Here is a 25,811-nt window from a genome sequence, read left to right on the forward strand (position 1 = left end):
AATTGTTACTTAGTATGAATAATGTTGACCATCTCATAATTTCAACTTTTTACATCATAGTTATGATATAAAAGTCAAAATTAGGGCATAGTATGCCATCATTTTGACTTAATACATCATAATGATTACATATGTCATATAATTTTGATTTTATCTCATAATTTCAGTCCTTTATGTCACAAGTATAAAAGTTAAAAATTAGAGCGTAGTATTCATAATTTCAACTTAATATGTTAATTATTACTTAGTATGAATCATTTTGGGCAGAGTATTTCAACGTAATATATCTCACTTACTGCTTAATATGTTATATTTTCGACTTTATCTCATAATTTCAACTTTTTACATCTTGATTATGATATAAAAGTCAAAATTAGGGAATGGTATGCCATAATTTCGACTTAATACATCATAATTATTACATATGTCATATAATTTTGATTTTATCTCATAATTTCAATCCTTTATGTCACAATTATGATATAAAAGTCAAAAATTAGAGCGTAGTATTCATAATTTCGACTTAATATGTTAATTATTACTTAGTATGAATCATTTTGGACGGAGTATTTCAACTTAATGTCACTTACTGCTTAATATGTTATATTTTCGACTTTATCTCATAATTTCAACTTTTTTACGTCATATTTATGATATAAAAGTCAAAAATAGGACGTAGTAATTGTCACAATTTCGACTTAATATGTCATAGTTGTGACTTATTATTTTTTTATGATTTTTTTCTGAAGTGTACGAAATGAACTTCCATAGGAATAGAGCCGAACAGAGTCAGCTAAATCTGTTTTGTATTATTATAGTTTGAACTGATGATGCTCGTGCGGTCGTTTGCAGCCCAGCGGAACCGTGAAGAGGGCGGACGTTATTTTTCTCGCTCAGTTCATTGGTTACACATAAGCCGAGTTTTTTTTAAAGTGTGGTCGGTTTTTACGTAATGTGGGAGGCCTTTGTTGTTTCACTCAGTTCATTGGTTTACGGTAGGCTGACGTTTCTTCTTTTGGTCGGAGGGCGGGGCCTGTTTTTTGTGCTTTGTCGCGAGGGCGTGTTGTTTGAAACGCGGGAATTGGCGTTATTGATGTTAAGTTGTGATATGACTTTCGGTTGCCTGTTTTTTTACGTATTAAATAAACGATTTTAATGTTTCTGATCGTCGTTGTGCAACTAAAAGTGCTCTCGCCAACACATCTGTTGTTTTAAATAGATTTAGAGTGGAAGTTTCCCCGGAAAAGGGGGAGTTTGACATGGAGTCCTTTCAGAAAGTGGAAAAGATTGGAGAGGGGACATATGGGGTGGTTTATAAAGCCAAGAATAAAATCACTGGAGAGACTGTCGCGCTGAAGAAAATTCGATTAGACACGTAAGTGTTTGTCATTTGTTTTTGTGTAGTCGAGAAGCCATTCAGATTTAAATAACTCGCATACAGTCACACTCCAAACTGTATAATTTATGTTTATGAATGATTCGTGATTTACGAGTATAAGTGCTTTTAAAAATCAGTTCACCTCTTGGAGAGACGATCTGTCAAAGCTGTTGCACTGGATATTTAAAACTCTTTGTTCAAGCAGAAAATCCTAGCACTTTACAAAGTTTCACTTTGTTAACATTAGTTAATGTCATGAACAAATAATGAGCCTTTTTTTTACTGAAGTTGTTAATATAGGTTCATAAATGTAGTGCTGTTCATTGTTCATTCATGTTTGTTTATAATGCATTAACAATGTTAATATACACAGATCAGGCATAACATTATGACCACCTTCCTAATATTGTGTTGGTCCCCCTTTTGCTGCCAAAACAGCCCTGACCCGTCGAGGCATGGACTCCACTAGACCCCTGAAGGTGTGCTGTGGAATCTGCACCAAGATGTTAGCAGCAGATCCTTTAAGTTCTGTAAGTTGCGAGGTGGAGCCTCCATGGATCGGACTTGTTTGTTCAGCACAACCCATAGATGCTCGATCAGGGAATTTGGAGGCCAAGTCAACACCACAAACTTGTTGTTGTGCTCCTCAAACCATTCCTGAACCATTTTTGCTTTGTGGCAGGGCGCATTATCCTGCTGAAAGAGGCCACAGACACCAGGGAATACCGTTTCCATGAAAGGGTGTACATGGTGTGCAACAATGCTTAGGTAGGTGGTACGTGTCAAAGTAACATCCACATGGATGGCAGGACCCAAGGTTTCCCAGCAGAACATTGCCCAAAGCATCACACTGCCTCCGCCGGCTTGCCTTCTTTCCATAGTGCATCCTGGTGCCATGTGTTCCCCAGGTAAGCGACGCACACGCACCCAGCCATCCACGTGATGTAAAAGAAAACGTGATTTACAGACCAGGCCACCTTCTTCCATTGCTCCGTGGTCCAGATCTGATGCCCACTTTTGGCTCTTTCGGCGGTGGACAGGGGTCAACATGGGCACCCTAACTGGTCTGTGGCTGTGCAGCCCCATATGCAACAAACTGGGATGCACTGTGTATTCTGACACCTTTCTATCAGAACCAGCATTAACTTCTTGAACAGTTTGAGCTACAGTAGCTCATCTGTTGGATCAGACCATACGGGCCAGCCTTCACTCCCCACATGCATCAGTGAGCCCTGGCCGCCCATGACCCTGTCGCCGGTTCACCACTGTTCCTTCCTTGGACCACTTTTGATAGATTCTGACCACTGCAGACCGGGAACTCCCCACAAGAGCTGAAGTTTTGGAGACGATCTCATCTAGCCATCACAATTTGCCCCATTTTTCCTGCTTCTAACACATCAACTTTGAGGACAAAATGTTCACTTGCTGCCTAATATATCACCCACTAACAGGTGCCGTGATGAAGAGATAATCAGTGTTATTCACTTCACCTGTCAGTGCTCATAATGTTATGCCTGATCGGTGTATACAACTCGAAATTTAAAACATGTGTATGTGGAAATTAACATTAACCTAGATTGATAAATGTTATATTGCTCATTGCTTTTTCGTGATACCTGATTTAGCTAATCTTAAAGGTATAGTTCACTCAAAAATGAAAATTATCCCATAATTTACTCACCCTCAAGCCATCCTACGTGTATATGACTATCTTCTTTTAGCCAAACTCGGAGTTATGTTAAAAAATATCCTGGCTCTTCCTAGCTTTATAATTGTGGTGAATGGTACGTTAGATTTTGAACCCCAAAAAAAGTGCATCCATCCATCATAAAAGTAATCCATACGGCTCCAGGGGGTTAATAAATGCCTTCTGAAGCGAAGTGATGCGTTTTTGTAAGACAAATATCTATATTTATAACTTTATAAACTATAATCACTGGCTTCCGGTAATGGTCGTACACGAGTCTAGGTCCAGCGAAAGAGTGACCTCTGACCCGACGCATGATGTAGGAGTAGCATAAACTTAGGTGAGAGTAGACGCCTCTCGCAGTTCAAACAAGTAGGGCTGGGCAACAAACTCAAGCTCCTCTTCTCTTTTATTTGTGACCGGTGTTTTGTTTTGCTCTATCCTCTGGATTCCCTCTTTTTGGGGGCTTTAAAATCTAAGGTACCATTCACTCCCATTATAAAGCTTGGAAGAGCCAGGATATTTTTTAATATAACTCTGATTGTGTTCATCTGAAAGAAGATAGTCATATACACCTAGGATGGCTTGAGGGTGAGTAAATCATGGGCTAACCCTTTAACTAATTTAACTGTTTCATAGGCTGTTAGATGATGAGGTACACTAATCATATAAACAGATGTTTGTCTTATATGTTGGATGTGTTTGATTGACATGATTATTTGTTTGGTTTCAGAGAAACTGAAGGTGTTCCCAGCACTGCCATACGTGAGATCTCTCTGCTAAAAGAGCTCAATCACCCAAACATAGTCAAGTATGAGCAATGTCTAAAACCTTAGTCCTATTCATGATTTTGATCAGTGCATAACTAGTCCTGTGTTCACATCATGATGTAGAGTAAACAAACTTCTTAAGTCTCACAGTGGCTGTTTTCTCGCCCACAGATTGCGTGATGTGATACACACAGAAAATAAGCTTTACTTGGTGTTTGAATTTCTTCACCAAGACCTGAAGAGGTTTATGGACTCATCCTCTGTTTCTGGCATATCTTTGCCACTCGTGAAGGTGAGTTTAGAGCTGCGTTTACTCTGCAAGTCTTAATGGACTGATCTGATCTTTTGACCATATCAGATTTTTTTTATTTATTTTTTGTCCCGCCTGTTTACATTCCCTTTAGACACGACTGGTAGCTGATATCTGTGTTTACATTAATCCCTGCCCAAAATGTTGTTGGTGGTCGCTTTACTATGCAACATGGTTGACACTCAGATTTTGAACGGCTGTACTAAAATTATTTATATAATTCACATCAGGTGGCCATGATTATTTGCCAGCATAGATTAGTTAAAAGCTGTCATCCATGTTTGCAGCGCCAAATCTGACTGAACGGATATAGACCTGGGGTCCGTTCTTCGTACCTCGCTTAATACATCTGAGATGATTTGACAGATGCTAGATCTTCTAATCGTGATAACTGATCTCTGGCTAATTTGGTTCTTCAAACAAATTTGGGGATTGGATTAAAATCTCAGGATTAAGTTGTCTGAGATTACTGCACGTTCTCGTGTTCCTTGAAAAGGGACGTATCGATACTCGAAAGCACGATCAGCAATGCAGCGATTGGCTGGGGGCAAGACAGCAACATAATGACGTCATATAATTAGAAAAAAACTCGACGAATTTCTGGACCTTTATAATGAAACAGCCAAGCGAACAAAATGACAGAATGACATAAATGTTAAAATATATAAATGAAATGTGCACTGTTTTTATTTTTGTTTTACATGATTCACAAGCATTTGTAGAGTCATGACATTTTTATTTCAATGTTGTAATTCGCAATTCATTTAATTTTATCTTTGAAGCAGATTTGTTACGTGACAGAATTAGTTAAAGTTTTAATTAAAAATTAAATATAGTCAAGATCAAGTTATCTGCATCTCCTGCACTGCATCAGGCCACTCCCATAATAGCTGTCACCACTCAAATTAATGCACGGCTCAGAATAACTGTACAGCATGTGTGTAAGACTCCAATACAATTATAAATTATTCCATCATAAATAAAACTTTCAATGAGTAAAACTTGCTGTGTCTATAGTTTATAATGTTGTGTCTATAATATTATTTTCAAATTAATTTGTAAATTATTATAATTTTAAATGATTGTCCCTGGATAAGTAGAGTACTCTTGAAATAAATTAGCAGTGGCTGGGACAGATTTTAAGCATCAATTCCGCTTAAAAAGGTGCAATCTAATCCTGTTTACATGAAATACGCCTGCTCACAAGCAGGTTTAAGCTTACAGACCTGTTGCTATGGCAGAATGTCCAGGATGAGCGTCGAAGAACCGAACAATCCAAGATCATAACAAATCGTCATCAGTCAAATCCAGCTAACCGAGTTAGAGACGTTCGAAGAGCGGGCCCCTGAAAATAACTATTCACACTCCGCACAAACACTTGAATAGCCCACATTTTTCTAGGTTAACGTTAAAGCAAGCGGCCATGTAAAGTTGCTACTACTTACATGTTTCAGGTGTATATGTATAAAATGCCTTCTTTTATCAATTTTCAATTTTCTTGTTTTGTTTGTCCCATAGATGGCTCAGCTAAACAGGCCTATAAGAGACTATTAACTGCTATTATTCTATTTAATTATAGGCCTACTAATGTCTAATTAAAACATCTACAAATTTATAAAACTGATAAGAGATCAGGTAAAACCTGTAGACTTGATTCATGGGTTCACAGAGATCATCGCCCCCCAGTGGTGAACCATTGAAATTTAAAAAAAATTTCCAAACACTTCTGACATAAGGAAGCCTCGTTTACTGAAATCATGTGACTTTGGCAGTTTGATACATGATCCAAACCACTGATTCGAAACAAAAGATTCGTAAAGCTTCAAAGCTTCATGAAGCAGTGTTTTGAAATCGCCCATCACTAGAAATTGTTGAATAAAGTCGTTAATTTGTTTTTTTTGGTGCACAAAAAGTATTCTCGTCGCTTCATAACATTAAGGTTGAACCACTGCAGTCACATGAACTGTTTTAAATATGTCTTCAGTAGCTTTCTGCGCATTGAAAGTACTTGCCGGTTATGGTAAGGGGCATTGCATTTCTGATAAACACTCTAAGAAGTAGACCAATCACAACAGACTGGAGCTGGCTGACCAATCAGAGCAAACTGTGCTTTTTGGAAGGCAGGTTTTAAAGAAACTGAAACTAAAACAGCATTCAGACAGAGGGTGTAAACAGGTACTGCAACAATGTTAATTTTAAGAAAAATGAGCTTTTTGGACATTAAATGATGTAACCGTATTCTAGTTGATCCCATAAACAAAATTATGAACTTATTAAGCATAATAGGAAGCCTTGAAGCAGAATTAAGCAAAATTTGTTTATATTAAAATTGTGCTCTATAGGTCAGTTTTGGCTCTGAGGAGCTAGAACTAGGACCATCCTGTGCCAAGTTTCTGTAAAAAAACAAATTTAAATCATTTATTGTACATTAAAGGGATGTGCCGCATGACCGCCCCAATGCCACATTTTTGCACATGTGAAGGGGTCTGTTTTACATGAAAATTGGGACAGAGGTGAAGTACAAAGCCATTTTTACAAAAGAAATAATAGTTTAGGAGCCAAATGTTGCATCGTGAATATGTGGAAATATTTGGATTCATGCACAAGTCTGCGTGGACACAAAAATCTGACTGCACGTGGATGGTGTGGCGTAGGTATGCGTATTCAACTTAAACACAATTTGTGCTTGTTAGACAAGATAAGGCATATCAAGTTTATTTGTATATCTCATTTCCTACATGCTGGTAATTCAGTTTCACTTTAAGTTTGTTTAGGATTTGTGTTTATAATGTTGTTAATGATAAAAGACACCATGATTTATTTTATACTTTTATTTTTAATTCTTGTTCTTGTTCTTTAAGGAGTGAGGAGAGCTAAAATGCATATTTATAGTGTTTGTAGACATTTAGTTTTATTTACCGGTATTTGTCGTTATTCCTGAATATAATAAAAAATGTGACTTGTAAGGCCTTTTTACACCTGGTCACTTAATGCGCTTTCTCTGATCGGATAGGTATCTGATCACTTCAGGAGGTGGTCTGGGATGCATTCCAGACGAAATTGCACAAGTGTAAATGCATCTGGTTGTTGAAACCACATATGTAAATTCCCAAAATGGTAAAAAATAAATGTGTGAGCGTGTTATAGGCTATATGACATGTTGTAGACCAATATAACAGCGCTACTGCAGCATGCATCGCCGTAATTTAAAGTTCGACATTGCAGATGCTCAACACACAATCATCTTCATTAAAAGTAGTGAGACTTAAGGATTGCATTGACGTGATATTCGTTGATGTGAACCCTGTTGAATTTGCATATAGCGTGGGAATTGAAGATTGTATATGTGGCCAAGTGTAAATGGAAGAGTTTTAACAAATCAGATAGCTATCCGATCAGTAAAAATGCATGAGGTGACCAGGTGTAAATAGGCCCATACACTGATGTGACTTGTCTGGGGTTTTTTCTCTCTCAACAATGAAAGTTTGTCCTGGTGTGACGTATTACTATTAGGCTTACAATGCTTTTGGGAAATGTAGCCCACAACTGTTAAACATCTGAGGTGGTGTGGTAATAATGTGGGGAATAATGTGTGTCTAATAATATGTCTGTCTATTTGTTCAGAGTTACCTGTTCCAGTTGCTCCAGGGATTGGCCTTCTGTCACTCCCATCGGGTTCTTCACAGGGATCTCAAACCCCAGAATCTCCTGATCAATGCTCAGGGCGAGATCAAACTGGCTGACTTTGGTTTGGCCAGAGCATTTGGTGTACCTGTACGGACTTATACACATGAGGTGAGAGGCAGAAACATTGCTCTAGAGTTTTAAAGGATATGCTCAGTATGTTTTAATCCTAAATCAGGTGGAATCATATAATGCATAACAAGGAGTTTGCTACAGTTGAAACCTCTTTTCAGGTGTTCACTGGGAATTAGAGCTGCACAATTCTGGATAAATTGAGAATCACAATCACGATTCTCCCACGATTCTGAATAGACAACTAAACAAAATAATGTTAATTGCTGCAGTCTATTTAAAAAATATTGAATTACTTTGAATTTTTTTATTTATTTTTTTTAATTCGTTTTGAATTATTAATGACTCAATGACTCGCTCATAAAGACTTCACTTGTTTCATTACTGGATGAATCAGTGTGTTTGAACAAATTTCTTGAATGAATGATTCAATGACAAATACCTTTTTAACAGTAGCTGCATTTAAATGGACACTAATAATCTGATTGAAATCAGACTAGTAGCAAAGTCGAAATAAAAAAAGTCACACGTAACCATGTCAATTGGAATGAATTGGCCCAATCCAATTAAAATTTCATTCGGGTTGTAAGGGGTAGTATAAACTAGAGGTGCACCGATCCTAAATTTCTCTGCCGATACCGATAGCCGATTATTCATAATGATATCGGCTGATGCCGATACCAATAGTTTGGTTTTTCTTAAGGAAAAAAAATCTCTCCAAAATAATGTTGCAGACTATACAGGGAACCCTCTCATTTGGTACACTACAATATTTTATTTAATATTCTACAGAATTTTATTTTTTATTTTTTTATTTTTGCTTTCTCTGGCAGTGCTAAATCAAACATAGCCTGAATGTCTGAAGATAAAACTAGCTCTTTAGACCTTTTACAACAAGTGTCAGTTGCTTTTAACATCAGGAGATAACATGAAGTTATTATTAAAGAGATATGGTCTCTTTCCTGCTCGTGTCCCACATTCCTCTCAAAGCGCAGAGCGGCTATATGACGCATCTTTGTGTGGAAATTAAAAAACGAATGTTTTTTTGTAAGTAATATTTAACTTTATTATTTAGGTTACCATTATTTACTGATATTTATTTAATAGTTTTACAGGCTGTAGTGTGTCGTTTCATTGACGGAATAGCTAAAATAAACACACATCTATTACAAAATGGATGTTTGAGCATTTGTTTATTTATTTTTTTATATTTCAAAATTTATTTCATTTCACAAACATACACACACACGCGCTCCAAATATTTATATGCATGATTACCATCATATTTAATGTTTTTTTTAAAAAAAGGCTAGTTAAATAAAATAGTAAATAACATATTTTCCTGTGGTACCGAAATTGGTACCGAGAACCGTACAATTTTAATGGTATTGGTACCGACTACTGGAATTTTGGTACCGTGACTACACTACTCGGGTCGTTCCACACCCGTAAGACCTTCCTGTGTGCCAAAACAAAAATAACTTTATTCAACAATATCGTCTCTTCTGTGTCATTCTCTTATGCTGTTTACGTTCAGCGCTTCAAGGTTCTACATCAGAGCGCTGACTCATTATTGGCCGACGCTGTTGACGTGAGCAGCACGACGCATAAGTGTGATGTTGACGCAAGAGCCAGCCAATAATGAGTCTAAACTGTCTAAACAGTGGAGCTTTTGTTCACTATTAATAAATATGAGGAGTTTATTGATTATCTTAGTGCCTTTCTCAATTCTCATTATTTCTTGTCTGACCAGCACTAAATCAACAAGCGTTATCATATCAAGCCCAAAAAATAGAATAGATACTTACTGCTTCACAAAATAAGGTCCTGTGACCTTAAAAAAAAAAAAAAAAAAAAAAACTTAAAATGGAGACTCTCTATCTCTACTTTTTAAAGACAATTCAGAACACAACATAAGATTAAATTATAATATGAAAAAAATAAGTTAATCTATGTAACATTTATGTTTGCTTGTTTGAAACAACTATTGTAACATACTATTAAGGAATCAAATTATATTCTTAGATCCTTCATGACACTCTTGTCCTGTGCAAATATAAAATTATTAATGAATTGCTATTGTTATTATCTAACTTTGCATGTGTGGGTGACCATGTACCATCAGAGACCCAGGACAAACCCTGTGTTCTGCACAACTGATCTGTAACTGCCTTAATTTGATTCTTTTTCATAGGTGGTAACTTTGTGGTACAGAGCTCCAGAGATTCTCCTGGGATGTAAATATTATTCTACAGCTGTTGACATCTGGAGTTTGGGCTGCATCTTTGCTGAAATGGTATTATTATTTGTTTTATGTACACATCTTATCATCTTGCTTTTATTGATGGCTTAAGATGTTTATTTACTGTCTGGCTTTTCATACCAGATTACTCGGAGGGCATTGTTTCCTGGAGACTCTGAAATAGACCAGCTCTTCCGAATATTTCGAACACTGGGCACTCCGGATGAATCTATATGGCCTGGAGTCACCTCAATGCCAGACTACAAACCCTCCTTTCCCAAGTGGGCACGACAGGACCTGTCTAAAGTGGTGCCTCCTCTGGATGATGATGGCCGAGACCTCCTTGCGGTAAGAGAGCAACAAAGTTTATCTAGTATCACAGCCTGACTGGGGTTGGTGAAGCTGCTTTGTTGTTAACATTTATTGAGCTGCTTGTAGTTTGGCAGGATGCAATCAAGCACTACACTACAGCAAAAACTACTAGCCTAATTAATGTCAATTTAAAATATTATTAAAGACAAGTAAACAGTAATAAAATAAGAACAAATAATCCAATTACAAATAGCACAAATACAACAGAACAAAGATACAAATGAAATAAACAAGTGTTTTTCAGGTACATGTTTTAGTAATCAAATGTAAAAATAACACAGTATATAATCTTCACTGTATAAATTAAATATAGATTATTCTTTATTAAAGTTACCAAAGTCATGCATGTAACAGACCATTTGCGCCGTGCACACAGTAAAATTAAATATGGTTTGTCCACGTTCAATGTGCATGTACTTTGAAGTCTGTATTTATTTGGATATGGTATTTTTCTTTAAAGAATGTATTTAGTAAATTTATGTATACATTTAATAGCTTTAAGGATTATGACTTATATTTGGAATGTATATTTTTGATGTCTATGGCTTTTCCCCATACATTGAATATATTTTGTATATTTTTGATTTATGACTTGTTTTTTTCAATTGACTTCAATACACAGAAGAAGAATAATGGTTAAAGGAATAGTCCACTTTCAAATAAAATTTTCCTGATAATTTACTCACCCCCATGTCATCCAAGATGTCCATGTCCTTCTTTCTGCAGTCGAAAAGAAATTAAGGTTTTTAAAGAAAACATTCCAGGATTATTCTCCTTATAGTGGACTTCAATGGTCTCCAAACGGTTGAAGGTCAAAATTACAGTTTCAGTGCAGCTTCAAAGGGCTTTAAACGATACCAGACGAGGAATAAGGGTCTTACCTAGCAAAACGATCGGTCATTTTCTTAAAAAAAAAAAAGAAAAGAAAATGTATATGCTTTATAGACACACATGATCGCATCACAAGTGCTTCCACCAGAACGCGATTCCGTATTCTTCAAAAAGCTTACGCTAAATGTCCTACACCTATTAAACTTACAGAAAAAACGGAACTGGCGCCGCGTTCCTTCCGTAAGTTGATATGTATTTTATTTCGAAAAATAGAACTGTGCAGTGTTATTTTATATTTGATTGCAGTTTCTGTACCTGAACTGTTCAGATTTATTTATATGTGCTATTGCTAATTTGTATTTTTGTTCTCATTTTATTATTACTGTCTACTTGTCTTTAATAATGTTTGAAATGTATATTAGTCCAGTTGTTTGTGCTGTGGTATTTTTGTTAAAACCATAGGAAAATGTTAGTGTTTTTTAGGCTGCTGATTTTTGTTCATGGAAATCGGCTGCAACAAAACCTTTTGCCAAAAGACACAGAATAAATATGTTTGATATAAATGTTTGACTAAATGTTTTTACTTTACTGGAATCGATAAGAATCAGAATCGGTAAGCAGAATCGGAATCGCTAGGTGACCCGATCACCCTTACCCCCTGCCATCCTTATTTTTAACCAAGCAATTGAATTTTAAACGTCGACCCATATTCCAGAATTTTTGTCTATTTGATTTGAATATTTCCAGTTTTTAACTTTTTTTTTTTTTTTTTTTTTTTTTACAGCAAATGATGATCTATGATCCTAACAAGAGGATCTCAGCAAAAAACGCCCTTGTTCATCGGTTCTTCCGTGACGTCACCATGCCAGTGCCTCCCTTACGCCTGTAAGGGCACCAGTACTTCAGCACCAATGGACTGAATGCTGGGTCACTTTTTCTGAGAACTATTTCCCAGCTGTTCGAAAATTCAGTTTTATAATCTGATCAGTTGTACCTTTTCTCAATGTCTTTCTGGTTTATTTTAATCTGAAGTTTATCCACTGCACCTTTGCATTTCACTGGAAAACGTTTGTGCTAATAGTAACAATTTCATTAAAATTACCTGGAAGATTTTTCATAGGCGAGATGTGGTGTTTCCTCATCCTCGTAGTTTGGAGATGACATTCCAGTGCCAGTGGCCAATATAACGTGTGAAATTGTATTATTCATGAATGCAATATGTACATATCACATTGAATGCTCTGTACCAGCCTTTTTTAAAGATTATATTCTTCTATTAATTATTTTAAAACTGATTTCTTTTGATAGTTTCATAAAACATATGTCTCTGCAACTTCAATTAAACTCATGTTACATCTTATTTACATTGTGTTACATATTGTTTCCACATTCTGTTCCCTGAACTAACTTTTTCAACAGGCAAATTATAAAGGTGAAATATAAAAGGATCTGGTCATAGTATTATATTTTAAGATCTCTTTATTGAAGCACCATTTAAACAGCAATAAACATAATGGAATAAACCACAAAGAAGTTTTATTTAAAGCATCATTTAAAATGGGGTTTCTTCTCTGTGTAAAATGCTAGTTAGATAAGTTTAATACAAGTCAGGTATTACTTTGGAGAACTCAATAGATATTTTTTGATAGTCAATGTAAGGAAATTGATATTGATCAAACTGTAAAATAAATTTAGTGAGGTTGTTCATCCAATGTGAAATCTATATGTTTCATTTGAAGTTTCGGTTACACTTTACAATAAGGTTCATTAGTTAAACATTAGTTAATGTATTAGCTAACATGAACTAACAATGAGCAGTACATTTGCTACTGTATTTACTAATCTTCATTAACGTTAGTTAATGAAAATACAGTTGTTCATTGTTTGTTCATGTTAGTTCACAGTGCATTAACTAATGTTAACAAGATTTTAATAATGTATTAGTAAATGTTGAAATTAACAAAGATTAAAAAATGCTGTATAAGTGCAGTTCATTATTAATTCATGATAACTAATGTATTTAACTAATGAACCTTATTGTAAAGTGTTACCAAAATTTCTTTTTTGTGTTTCTTGTTTAAGCTTTACCTTTGCAGTACTGCCTATAATACCAGGAGAATACCATCTTTGATGTTTTAAATTTAAGATTATTTTAAGCTTGAAGCTTGCAATGCATGTAAATAAGTGTACTTAACACTGGTTTGTCAGTGCTGCGTTTGCAATGAAGTATATGCATAACAAACACAACAATCCTTAAAAATTGCTTTTGAGAAGAGGCCTTGCACAATCCAAATGAAGCTGGTTTATCTGGATGGCCAGGTAAGTTTTAGATTAGTTTGCGCCAACCCTGGGTTTTAGGTACCATGAATGGGTTTGCTTTTACCATTGCTTTTACCATTTTACCATAGTCAAGACCAAGACTCTGAGGGGTTGAGACCAAGGCAAGTCGAGACCGAGTCAAGACCAGACTAGCACTCCTCAAATTCATCTGAAAGATCCACATTTATTGCCTGAGAAATGTCTTATTTTTAATCAATAATTACAATTAGAATAATAAGACACTATATAGAGCTGTTACCAATCAATTGAAATCACGAACAAAATTCATCTTTACACTGCAGAGGTAGAACAGAAGTTGCATCTGAATTGGTACAATTACAAATGCATATATAATGTTGAGATTAATGTTTTAAAAATAACATTTTGTTTATTGAACATTGGTAAAAAAAAAAAAAAAAAAAAAATCAATATCACGTTTGCAATTGTGCTCATATTTGTGAAAACAGCCCTCTTTCTTGTGATATTGCTTAACTGCTAATTATATCATATGTATGTTATAATATAAATATCAAGATCTTATACAAGTACTTTTTTGCAATTATATCTTGAATTTTGTGGGCATTTGTATTCATTTTGGTGACATTTTCGACACAATCTCTTATTGATTTCTGACCCGGCACAACAGTAACAAAATAAATGAAATTAGAAATAAGTTGATTGCATTTGAAGCAGGAAGTTTTACATCCAGTCAAATTAATGATGTTAACAAAGAAATCAGAGAATGCAATGACAATTTAGTGATATCCCCGCAGTTGTGGTCTTGACCGGTCTTGAAATAAAAGTCCTTTTAGTCTGAGACCAAGACAAGACCGAGACCTTCAAAAAATGGTCTTAAGACCGGTCTCGAGTACTACAACACTACTGTACAGTAGAGGGCGCAGCTCAAACAAACCTTTCAGCCAGTGTTGGGTGTAACGCGTTACTGTAATTAAATTACTTATCCACTGTAAAAGTAAAGTAAGGGATTACTGTTCATTTTTAGGTAATTTAATTACAGTCACTTATAATGTACTTGCGTTACATACTGTAAATTAGTTCTGTTTAAATCAATATTGAATTTAAAATCTAAATTTGTCGTCTAAGGTAAAAGTGAACGCTGCCTCTTTAAAATCGTTAGCTGTAATGCAGTTGCGCGTGAGTTCGCAACTTCGTACCAGTTGGCTTCGTAGTCTCTGTCTGAAGATGTCGGCAGAAGCGAGTGGCTGTTTTGCAGAATGGAAATATTCCAATTACTTCACATTTTTGACATTTGGCAAGAACATTACGGTAAAATGTAAGCTATGTCCTGGGGAGAAAAAACTGCGCGCGCTCTCTGAGAAACGGTCTTCAGTCAGCGCGCTCTCAACCAAAGCACACACACATAGCCGCCTCTCGCGAGTTTTCGCGGTTTATTACACATAAACGTTCAAAAACACACACAGTTATGTCAAAATGCCCGTCTTGACCTATATTAACGTTGGTTATGTGAATGTGAACAGCGTGTGTAACAGCATATTGTCTCCGTCCATTAGGTCTTAGTGACAGCAGCCTTTAAAACATGCTACTGTCTACTATTGGCTGTCTGTATTATAAATGATAATCAAACAACAACAAAAAAAGCTATAATAAGGATTAATCTATATTTAATCTATATTAATTTAAATTAATCGTGTCAACTTTAATTGCTCACATGCAAGTTAATCGATAAAAAGCGCTGGTTTGTTATAATTTTAACTTATTAAGGTAATAACGGAGCGGTTGGCCTACAAAACAATCATGAATCGAAATCCATATTCGTTTTCAGTGTTTGTTAAGTAGGCTATCTTCATTTTTAATCGAATGAAACACATTCTTCATGGTTTTCTGTAAGCGTCGTGTTTTGTTTTTAGGCCTTTATGACGTCGAATTTAGAACGTTCGGCAGTAATATATGTCAGTGCAGACAAGAGCGCGTTTTGTAGGGAGTCGTCGAGTGATTGTGAGTTGACCTTTCATCTTTTAAATATTTCCATGCTGTTTAAGCAAATGGCTATCTTTGTCTCGATGTATAATTATAAGTAGGCCTATATTATAATAATTATTATTATATAATTGTATAATTAAGGCGAGACACTCCAGGTGAATTGAGAAAAAAAAAATTAACTTATAGATATCACAATACTTCCCAAGTTTACTGATTACATTACATTGCAAACATTTTTTTTGTAATAATCAACATTCTGAAATGTTGTTTAAATAGGCAAATGAGGCATTATCTAATGATTTGCATGAATTTCTAGAAAAATCTGAATATTGAATGAAGTCAGGTTCAAAATTCTTGTTTCTTTCTCTTTTTTTTCTGTTTTTTTTTTTGACATGTTAGAGTCAAAGTTTTTTACAGAGGGGATTTTGGATATCTCTTTTTATCACTCTATAAATCAGAAAATACTGTCAACAGCCTGAAAAAAAAAAATTTTTTTTTCACATTTTTAGGAATAAAATGTATAAAATCAGGCAAATTATATATCAACAAACCCTTCTGTAAAAATCTTCAGAATATAGATAGGAATAAAACTGTAAAGTTTGGTGTAGGTTAGTTCTGCTGAAGTGGAGATTTCTGACTATGTACTTTAATTGAAATGTACAGACGCAAATAGATGAAGTGCTATAAAAGATACACTTAAAAGTGTATTTTGGTTGTTTTCTTTCCACCAGTCTGGAAAAACAATTTTCAAATTTGACAGGTGCATGAAAAAACTTTGTTTTTGCCTGTTGTGTCTTCCCTCAATAACTATTTCGTCAACGATACGAAAGGCGCCTTTGATTGTATTTTCCTCTAAACCACTAGATGGCACAAAAACTTGCTGTACCACTTTTCAAAAACAGACGAATATGTAAAAGTATGGAATTTGGGCTAAAATGCGCCGCTGCTGTTGGGGCGAAACTTAAGGAACAATAATTAACATGGTAATAAACAGCTGGCTGACTTTTCCACTTGTTGACATGACATTGTTAGATTCAGATGGTAAATATCATATATTAAGTTGGGTGTCCACCTAAGAGATAATCATCATATTTATAATGAAACTATAAAATATTAATCATATCATATAATAAAATAGCATTTATTGTTAGGCTACTACTGTAAATCTATATTAAATTATTATAGGATCTTCTTCAATGCTTTAGAATCTTTACTTTTTTTTAAATAATTTTTTAATTAAAATAGGCTATATTTTATATTAAAATACTTTAATGACAGTATATTTATTTAACAAAAATGAATTATTTTTATCAAAATAAACAGAAAATAGTACAAACTTTGCTAAAGTGGTTGTTTTAAACACGTATTAACTTAGACACTATTAAAAACAGTATTTTAGCTTAAGTATTTGTATCAATACTTTGTGTTTTTTGCCCCGTGCTGGTTTTACGCCACACGCTAGCTCATATATTCATAAGATTTTTAAACAAAATTTATTGTCCTCTGACAGACTGCCACTGGGCATATCACTTATTGTAAATAATAATAAATTAATTAATGTTATAAAAATAAGGCAACCAGCTTCTGGGTGTACTTAATTCATCTTTTTTCTTCCCTCTCTCTTTCACTCACAGTGTTTTACAGACAGTTCACTGTTGCACACGAACAGACATTCAGTTATACACTTTTTGTGAATAACATGTCTTACCGCCATCAAAGACACATATCCATCAAACTGAGCATGTCAACCATGCCCCCCTGTTTCATGGAAACAGAACCCTTCTGCCCCCTAGATGAGCATGATGAGCTCATCACAGCCCTCCTTGCAGGGCGATGGTGGGCAATAATGGAGGTAGAAGATCTTTTACGCTCATCATTTGAGAAGAATGAGTGTGGGCTCATTTCAGGCCAGTGGGAAATAGTGGAGGCCCCACAAGGAACCCCAGTTCCTGATAGGCACCAGCAGGGAGAGCCTGTGCCTGCCCAGTCCCCTGTGGGAGCACCCAAGTCAGATGGGTACCCACAGGGAGCACCTGTACCTGCCAGGCCCCCACTTAGGGAAAAATGGAGGATCCCTAAAAGTATTACATGGCATCAGACAAGGGATGTCGTCTTGACACCTTTGCCCTCAAGGGCCCCCAAGGGACCAACTATGCCTGTCAGGACACCAAAAGTGTGCACCTCATCTCCAGAGGAAGCGCCAGTGACCACTGCCTCCCTGGAGGAGGCACTAGTGCCCACTGACTCCCCAGAGGAAGCACCTGTGCCCACTGACTCCCCAGAGGAAGCACCAGTGCCCACTGACTCCCCAGAGGAAGCACCAGTGCCTACTGACTCCCCAGAGGAAGCACCTGTGCCCGCTGACTCCCCAGAGGAAGCACCAGTGCCTACTGACTCCCCAGAGGAAGCACCTGTGCCCAACTCATCCCAAGAGGAAGCACCCATGCCCACTGCCTCCCCAGGAAGCACATTTGCCTGCCCACCACATCCTCTGAGGAAGCACCTGTGCGTACCTCATCCCAAGAGAAAGCTCCAGATCTGTTTTCCTGACTTTGAAGGTAAGAAGTTCAGCCAGGACCGCAACTATAGGCACTGAAACGTTCATGTTACTAAATACATTAATAACTGTTAACAAATTAACCTTATTGTAAAGTGTTACCCTTATTATGTTTTTTCCCCCCACCAGTAGCTGACTCTAAACCCGCTGAAAAAGAGAAGGCTGAGTTCAAGAGAAAACTCAAGACTTGGTTTCCTGACCTCCAAGGTAAAAACTTGAGCCAAGGCTACAACCACCATAAACATTGAGAAGGATGCACATTTCCCCCCAGATATTCAGAATAATTGTTGAAAATGATCTCTTATGTTTTTCCCACTAGTAGCCGACTATAAACCCACTGAGGAAGAGAAGGCGGAGTTCAAGAGAAAACTCAAGACTTGGTTTCCTGACCTTCAAGGTAAAAACTTGACCAAGGCTGCAACCCTCATAAACATTAAGAGGGACACACATTTCCCCCAGATATTCAGAATAATTGTTGAAAATGATCTCTTATGTTTTTCCCACTAGTAGCTGACTATAAACCCACTGAGGAAGAGAAGGCTGAGTTCAAGAGAAAACTCAAGACTTGGTTTCCTGACCTTCAAGGTAAAAACTTGAGCCAAGGCTGCAACCACCATAAACATTGAGAGGGACACACATTTCCTACCAGATATTCAGAATAATTGTCAAAAATTATCTCTTATGTTTTTCCCACTAGTAGCCGACTATAAACCCACTGAGGAAGAGAAGGCGGAGTTCAAGAGAAAACTCAAGACTTGGTTTCCTGACCTCCAAGGTAAAAACTCGAGCCAAGGCTGCAACCACCATAAACATTGAGAGGGACACACATTTCCCACCAGATATTCAGAATAATTGTCGAAAATGATCTATTATGGTTTTTTTCCCACTAGTAGCCGTCTATAAACCCACTGAGGAAGAGAAGGCTGAGTTCAAGAGAAAAGTCAAGATTTGGTTTCCTGACCTTCAAGGTAAAAACTTGAGCCAAGGCTGCAACCACCATAAACATTGAGAGGGACACACATTTCCCCCAGATATTCAGAATAATTGTTGAAAATGATCTCTTATGTTTTTCCCACTAGTAGCCGACTATAAACCCACTGAGGAAGAGAAGGCTGAAGAGAGAAGGGAAAAATGGAGGATCCCTAAAAATATTACATGGCATCAGACAAGGGATGTCGTCTTGACACCTTTGCCCTCAAGGGCCCCCAAGGGACCAACTATGCCTGTCAGGACACCAAAAGTGTGCACCTCGTCTCCAGAGGAAGCGCCAGTGACCACTGACTCCCCAGAGGAAGCACCAGTGCCTACTGACTCCCCAGAGGAAGCACCTGTGCCCGCTGACTCCCCAGAGGAAGCACCAGTGCCTACTGACTCCCCAGAGGAAACACCTGTGCCCAACTCATCCCAAGAGGAAGCACCCATGCACACTGCCTCCCTAGGAAGCACATTTGCCTGCCCACCACATCCTCTGAGGAAGCACCTGTGCGTACCTCATCCCAAGAGAAAGCTCCAGATCTGTTTTCCTGACTTTAAAGGTAAGAAGTTCAGCCAGGACCGCAACTATAGGCACTGAAACGTTCATGTTACTAAATACATTAATAACTGTTAACAAATTAACCTTATTGTAAAGTGTTACCCTTATTATGTTTTTTTCCCCCACCAGTAGCTGACTCTAAACCCACTGAAAAAGAGAAGGCTGAGTTCAAGAGAAAACTCAAGACTTGGTTTCCTGACCTTCAAGGTAAAAACATGAGCCAAGACTGCAACCTCCATAAATATTGAGAGGGACACACATTTCCCCCAGATATTCAGAATAATTGTCGAAAATTATCTCTTATGTTTTTTCCACTAGTAGTCGACTATAAACCCACTGAGGAAGAGAAGGCTGAGTTCAAGAGAAAACTCAAGACTTGGTTTCCTGACCTTCAAGGTAAAAACATGAGCCAAGACTGCAACCTCCATAAACATTGAGAGGGACACACATTTCCCCCCAGATATTCAAAATAATTGTCGAAAATGATCTCTTATGTTTTTTCTACTAGTAGCCGACTATAAACCCACTGAGGAAGAGAAGGCTGAGTTCAAGAGAAAACTCAAGACTTGGTTTCCTGACCTCCAAGGTAAAAACTTGAACCAAGACTGCAACCACCATAAACATTGAGAGGGACGCACATTTCCTACCAGATATTCAGAATAATTGTGAAAAATGATCTCTTATGTTTTTTCTCCCACCAGTAGTTGACTATAAACCTAATGAAAAAGAGAAGGCTGAGTTCAAGAGAAAACTCAAGACTTGGTTTCCTGACCTCCAAGGTAAAAACTTGAGCTAAGACCGCAACTACCATAAACATTGAGAGAGACGCACCCAACCAGATATTCAGAATCCCTTCCTGAAGGGACCACCTTTGCATGCCAGGACACCAAAAGGAGCATCAGTGCCCACTGTGTCCCCTAAAAAAAGCACCTGTGCCCAACTTGTCCCAAGAGGAAGCACCTATGCCCATTGCCTGCTCAAGAAGCACATTTGCCTGCCCACCACATCCTCTGAGGAAGCACCTGTGCCCACCTCATTACAATAGGAAGCACCCATGCTCCCTGCCTACCCAGGAAGCACCTGTGCCTGCCTTGTCCCCTGAAGAAGCAACCATGCCTGCAGCATCCACTGAGGAAGCACCAGTGCCCACTTCACCCCCCAGGGAGCACATGTACCTGCCAGTCTCCCATTCAGGAGAAAAAAGAGGATCCCAAATAATATGAGACTATATCTGACAAGTGATGTCATCTTGACACCCTTCCCCTTCCCAAAGTGACCACCTTTGCATGCCAGGACACCAAAAGGAGCACTAGTGCCCACCACATCCCCAGAGGAAGCATCTGTGCCTGCCTCATCCTCAGAGGAAACATCAGTGCCCACTGTGTCCCCTAAAAAAGCACCTGTGCCCAACTTGTCCCAAGAGGAAGCACCTATGCCCATTGCCTGCCCAAGAAGCACATTTGCCTGCCCACCACATCTTCTGAGGAAGCACCTGTGCCCACCTCATTACAATAGGAAGCACCCATGCTCCCTGCCTACCCAGGAAGCACCTGTGCCTGCCTTGTAACCTGAAGAAGCAACCATGCCTGCAGCATCCACTGAGGAAGCACCAGTGCCCACTTCACCCCCCCAGGGAGCACCTGTACCTGCCAGTCTCCCATTCAGGAGAAAAAAGAGGATCCCAAATAATATGAGACTGCATCTGACAAGTGATGTCATCTTGACACCCTTCCCCTTCCCAAAGTGACCACCTTCGCATACCAGGACACCAAAAGGAGCACTAGTGCCCACCACATCCCCAGAGGAAGCATCTGTGCCTGCCTCATCCTCAGAGGAAACATCAGTGCTCACTGTGTTCCCTTAAAAAAAGCACCTGTGCCCAACTTGTCCCAAGAGGAAGCACCTATGCCCATTGCCTGCCCAAGAAGCACATTTGCCTGCCCACCACATCCTCTGAGGAAGCACCTGTGCCCACCTCATTACAATAGGAAGCACCCATGGTCTCTGCCTACCCAGGAAGCACCTGTGCCTGCCTTGTCCCCTGAAGAAGCAACCATGCCTGCAGCATCCACTGAGGAAGCACCTGTACCTGCCAGTCTCCTATTCAGGAGAAAAAAAGAGGATCCCAAATAATATGAGAAAGCATCTGACAAGTGATGTCATCTTGACACCCTTCCCCTTCCCAAAGTGACCACCTTCGCATACCAGGACACCAAAAGGAGCACTAGTGCCCACCACATCCCCAGAGGAAGCATCTGTGCCTGCCTCATCCCCAGAGGAAACATCAGTGCCCACTGTGTCCCCTAAAAAAAGCACCTGTTCCCAACTTGTCCCAAGAGGAAGCACCTATGCCCATTGCCTGCCCAAGAAGCACATTTCCCTGGCCACCACATCCTCTGAGGAAGCACCTGTGGCCACCTCATTACAATAGGAAGCACATATGCCCCCTGCCTACCCAGGAAGCACCTGTGCCTGCCTTGTCCCCTGAAGAAGCAACCATGCCTGCAGCATCCACCGAGGAAGCACCAGTGCCCACTTCACCCCCCAGGGAGCGCTTGTACCTGCCAGTCTCCCATTCAGAAGAAAAAAGAGGATCCCAAATAATATGAGACTGCATCTGACAAGTGATGTCATCTTGACACCCTTCCCCTTCCCAAAGTGACCACCTTTGCATACCAGGACACCAAAAGGAGCACTAGTGCCCACTACATCCCCAGAGGAAGCATCTGTGCCTGCCTCATCCCCAGAGGAAACATCAGTGCCCACTGTGTCCCCTAAAAAAAGCACCTGTGCCCAACTTGTCCCAAGAGGAAGCACCTATGCCCATTGCCTGCCCAAGAAGCACATTTGCCTGCCCACCACATCCTCTGAGGAAGCACCTGTGCCCACCTCATTACAATAGGAAGCACCCATGCTCCCTGCCTACCCAGGAAGCACCTGTGCCTGCTTTGTCCCCTGAGGAAGCAACAATATCAATATATCAATATATTATTATACATTCAGTTCTATACAACACAATCAGATTTAAAATTATTATTTTTCGACCAATTATCAAAATAAAATATTATAAAGTATTCTACAAAGCTATTATTGTCAGAGCATGTGAGCAGATAGCAGGCAGTGCATCAGTGAATGAGAGGGGGCGGTGTTACGACCCTATGGTTGTGTTTTGTTCTATTATATATATATATAATTCATGAGCCCTTCAGAGAAACACTGTGTACAGCAGTCGTGGGCGGGGCCTGTGCAATGTGACGTCACATTGCTAGAATCTTCAAACAGCTTGTTCTGAGACACAGCTTATGAATTATGGGGATTGAAAAAAGAGGACTGGCATTATAAAGTGGTTGTGTACACACACTGCCAACATGTTCAAACACCATGTAAAAGTGAATTTTGTATATTAGGTCCCTTTTAAAAATGTAAAAGTATTGGTTGAGAACCATTGATTAGAAACAACATTTGTTATGATAATGATAACACATTGTCATTTATATATGTATTTATATATGGTTCTTTAGAGTTCTTTATGAAGACAGTTGTGTGACTGCATCATGAAAGCATGATGGAATGAAATCAAACACTGTGGCTCTTGTTTAATGTAAGCTGCTCTCAGAGATGTTGCATTTTTAGCACTGGTTAAACAAGAGCAGTTTTGCAAGGACACCAAAGTTTTGACACAGAATATTGAAAAATGCCTTCTAAAACTCTATGTGCCCTTCACTAACATTTGAATGATGTTTGTCTAGTCAGATGAAATCATTGAAACTCATTTGTCCCTTTTGGCTCTTAATTCTCTCAATTTTACAATTGTACAGTTATGTCAATAATATGTAAATCCTAGGTCAACTACAGTACAGATTCAGTCATATGGTACAGTGAGAACATTAACTGCATTGGCAGCAAACTCTGTTCTAGGCTCCAGCACAAAACCTCATGGTCGTGTCATAACTTCACCACACATATTGAAAATGCACTGGAGAATTTCTATTACAAACATTATGGATCTGTTACATAATAAGAGTATTGTAATGTTTCTGTAGCATCTTTATTTTTAGCAACAAGGCTGATTTGAAACATGTATTTTGCATTGTTTGCTGCTGAATGAACTGACTGTTAAAAGTTCTAAATTGAAAGAAGATACTATTGTGTTCTGGTGATTAAATCAAATGCTCTCACAATGTGTTCAAATTATGCGTTTTGAAACAATGATTAAAAAGAACAACGTGGAAAGAAAACACGTAAACCTGGAATGAATAATTTTATGGTCCCAAACACACCAGGTCCCAAACAAACAGGAACCGTAGATAGGTCGGCCTGGGTGAGGAATCCCAGATGCACAGATACTCTCTTAAAGAGCCCTGTGGTGAAAATCAAGTGTTTAATGTTGTTTATATGTCTATGTGGTGTTTTTAATATGCTTTAAGACAAACCATGTGCAAATTCATAAGTCAACACCATTGCTGAGTATTTTCTCCTTAAAAAAAAAAGACAGTCTCACAAAATCACTGGTGTTCTCTACGTCACAAATAGGCCTATGTTGCAACCAATCCCATCAACGTGCGGGCGGGCTTTAGCATATCATTAACTATTCTGCGAAGCAGGGGGTCCCAAAAGAAACCAGGTTATCCCAGTATTTTTCTGTTGATATGAAAAATCTGGTGCATTTATGGGTACCCATCAAACCCACCACATGCTTTGGGGGGTCTGTTAAAAGTCAGTGGGTTCAGGGGAGGCAAGAGAGATGTGGCGTTCTGCTGTAATTATACCTGCAGGTGTCGCTGTAGACAGTGTTTACAATCTAAAAAATGCTGGGTTAAAAATAACCCAAGTTGGGTTAAATGTTTGACTCAACCTGCTGGGAAGTTTTATTTAATGTAAAAGTAAAGAAGTAAAATATGTAGCTTCTGCCAGACCGCCTTTCATATTCAACGTAGGATGAAAGTGTAAAACTCTTGCAGTTTATAAAGCATACGCTACATCCTACGCCTTCCCTATTCAACTTAAGGAAAAAGAGTAATTGACGCGACGCCAGTTTACACTTTCTTTGTAACTTCAATACGGAAGGCGGGCTGGCGGAAGTTATACTTCATAACTTGTTAAATATGGATATTTTTTTTTACACAAATACTTCGTTTCACTTCAGATAGCCTTTATTAACCCCCCGGAGCTGTGTGGAGTATGTTTATGATGGATGGATGTGGATGGAGACACTTTCTTAAGCTCATACTCGTGAGCCCTGTTCACTGCCATTATAAAGCTCGGATGCATCAGGATATTTATTAAAATATCTCAGATTGCATTCATCAGAAAGAAGAGTCATATACACCAAGGATGGCTTGAGGGTGTGACTAACCTGGGAAGAAGCTTGTTGTAGTCCTTACCAGCCGTTTGTTGTAGTCCTTAAACAGAGAATTCTTTAAAAAATATCTCCCTTTGCATTGAACTTTGAGCATCGTAACTTTGCAGGTGCTGTTTATGCTCTAGAAGCAACATTACACACTAAGTTAAAGAAGTGAAATCATAATCAACCACCCCTTTAAATACTTTCCTCCCATAAAGTTTGCATCTGAAAGAAAAACTCCTATAAATGCAATGAGATCAGCCGCAAAATAACTGACTGACTTTTCATGGCTAATTTTTCCATGCGTGTTTAGTAAATCCTTGGCAGTAGGGTTTGCGGACTTTGTGCTGCCATAAGCAGTGAATCTGGCCACACTATTATAACAGTTCCAGTTAAATCATAGAGTTGTAGTATATGTAGGTGTTGCAAGTTACAGATTTCAGAAGAATTTGAGAAACATGTCTTTATTCTTCTTCATGGAGATCTCGAGACTTCAATCTTGGTAAAATAATCTAATTCTTAATTGATTTCCTTGTTCACAGTGCCTTATACGTGACCTTTTATGTGCACAATAGCATTAAATGTGACCTGGTATACAGCCATTTGTAATGGATGTTGGCGGCATCTTGGAATACATAATCTTGAACTCAAAACTTTAGCACATTTCAGTAGCTGATGTGTGAATTCGGCTTGAACAAACTTGCTCTTGAAGTTCCCAGGTTTGTGAAGTTTTCTCTTTTTCTCCCATG

The 25,811-nt window shown here is 38.2% G+C and overlaps 1 protein-coding gene across 1 annotated transcript; it reads left to right on the forward strand.

The window, feature by feature from the left end:
• The first annotated feature begins 1,033 nt into the window (after positions 1–1,033).
• Positions 1,034–12,706, forward strand: cdk2 (cyclin-dependent kinase 2). Its single transcript, XM_051913113.1, has 7 exons — positions 1,034–1,375; positions 3,799–3,876; positions 4,007–4,127; positions 7,770–7,940; positions 10,096–10,197; positions 10,288–10,491; positions 12,131–12,706. The coding sequence occupies exons 1-7, from the start codon at positions 1,260–1,262 to the stop codon at positions 12,233–12,235; spliced, it is 897 nt and encodes a 298-aa protein (XP_051769073.1). The 5' UTR covers positions 1,034–1,259; the 3' UTR covers positions 12,236–12,706.
• Positions 12,707–25,811: the final 13,105 nt, after the last annotated feature.

This window comes from Ctenopharyngodon idella, chromosome 11 (assembly GCF_019924925.1).
Source record: "Ctenopharyngodon idella isolate HZGC_01 chromosome 11, HZGC01, whole genome shotgun sequence".
Taxonomy (NCBI): domain Eukaryota; kingdom Metazoa; phylum Chordata; class Actinopteri; order Cypriniformes; family Xenocyprididae; genus Ctenopharyngodon; species Ctenopharyngodon idella.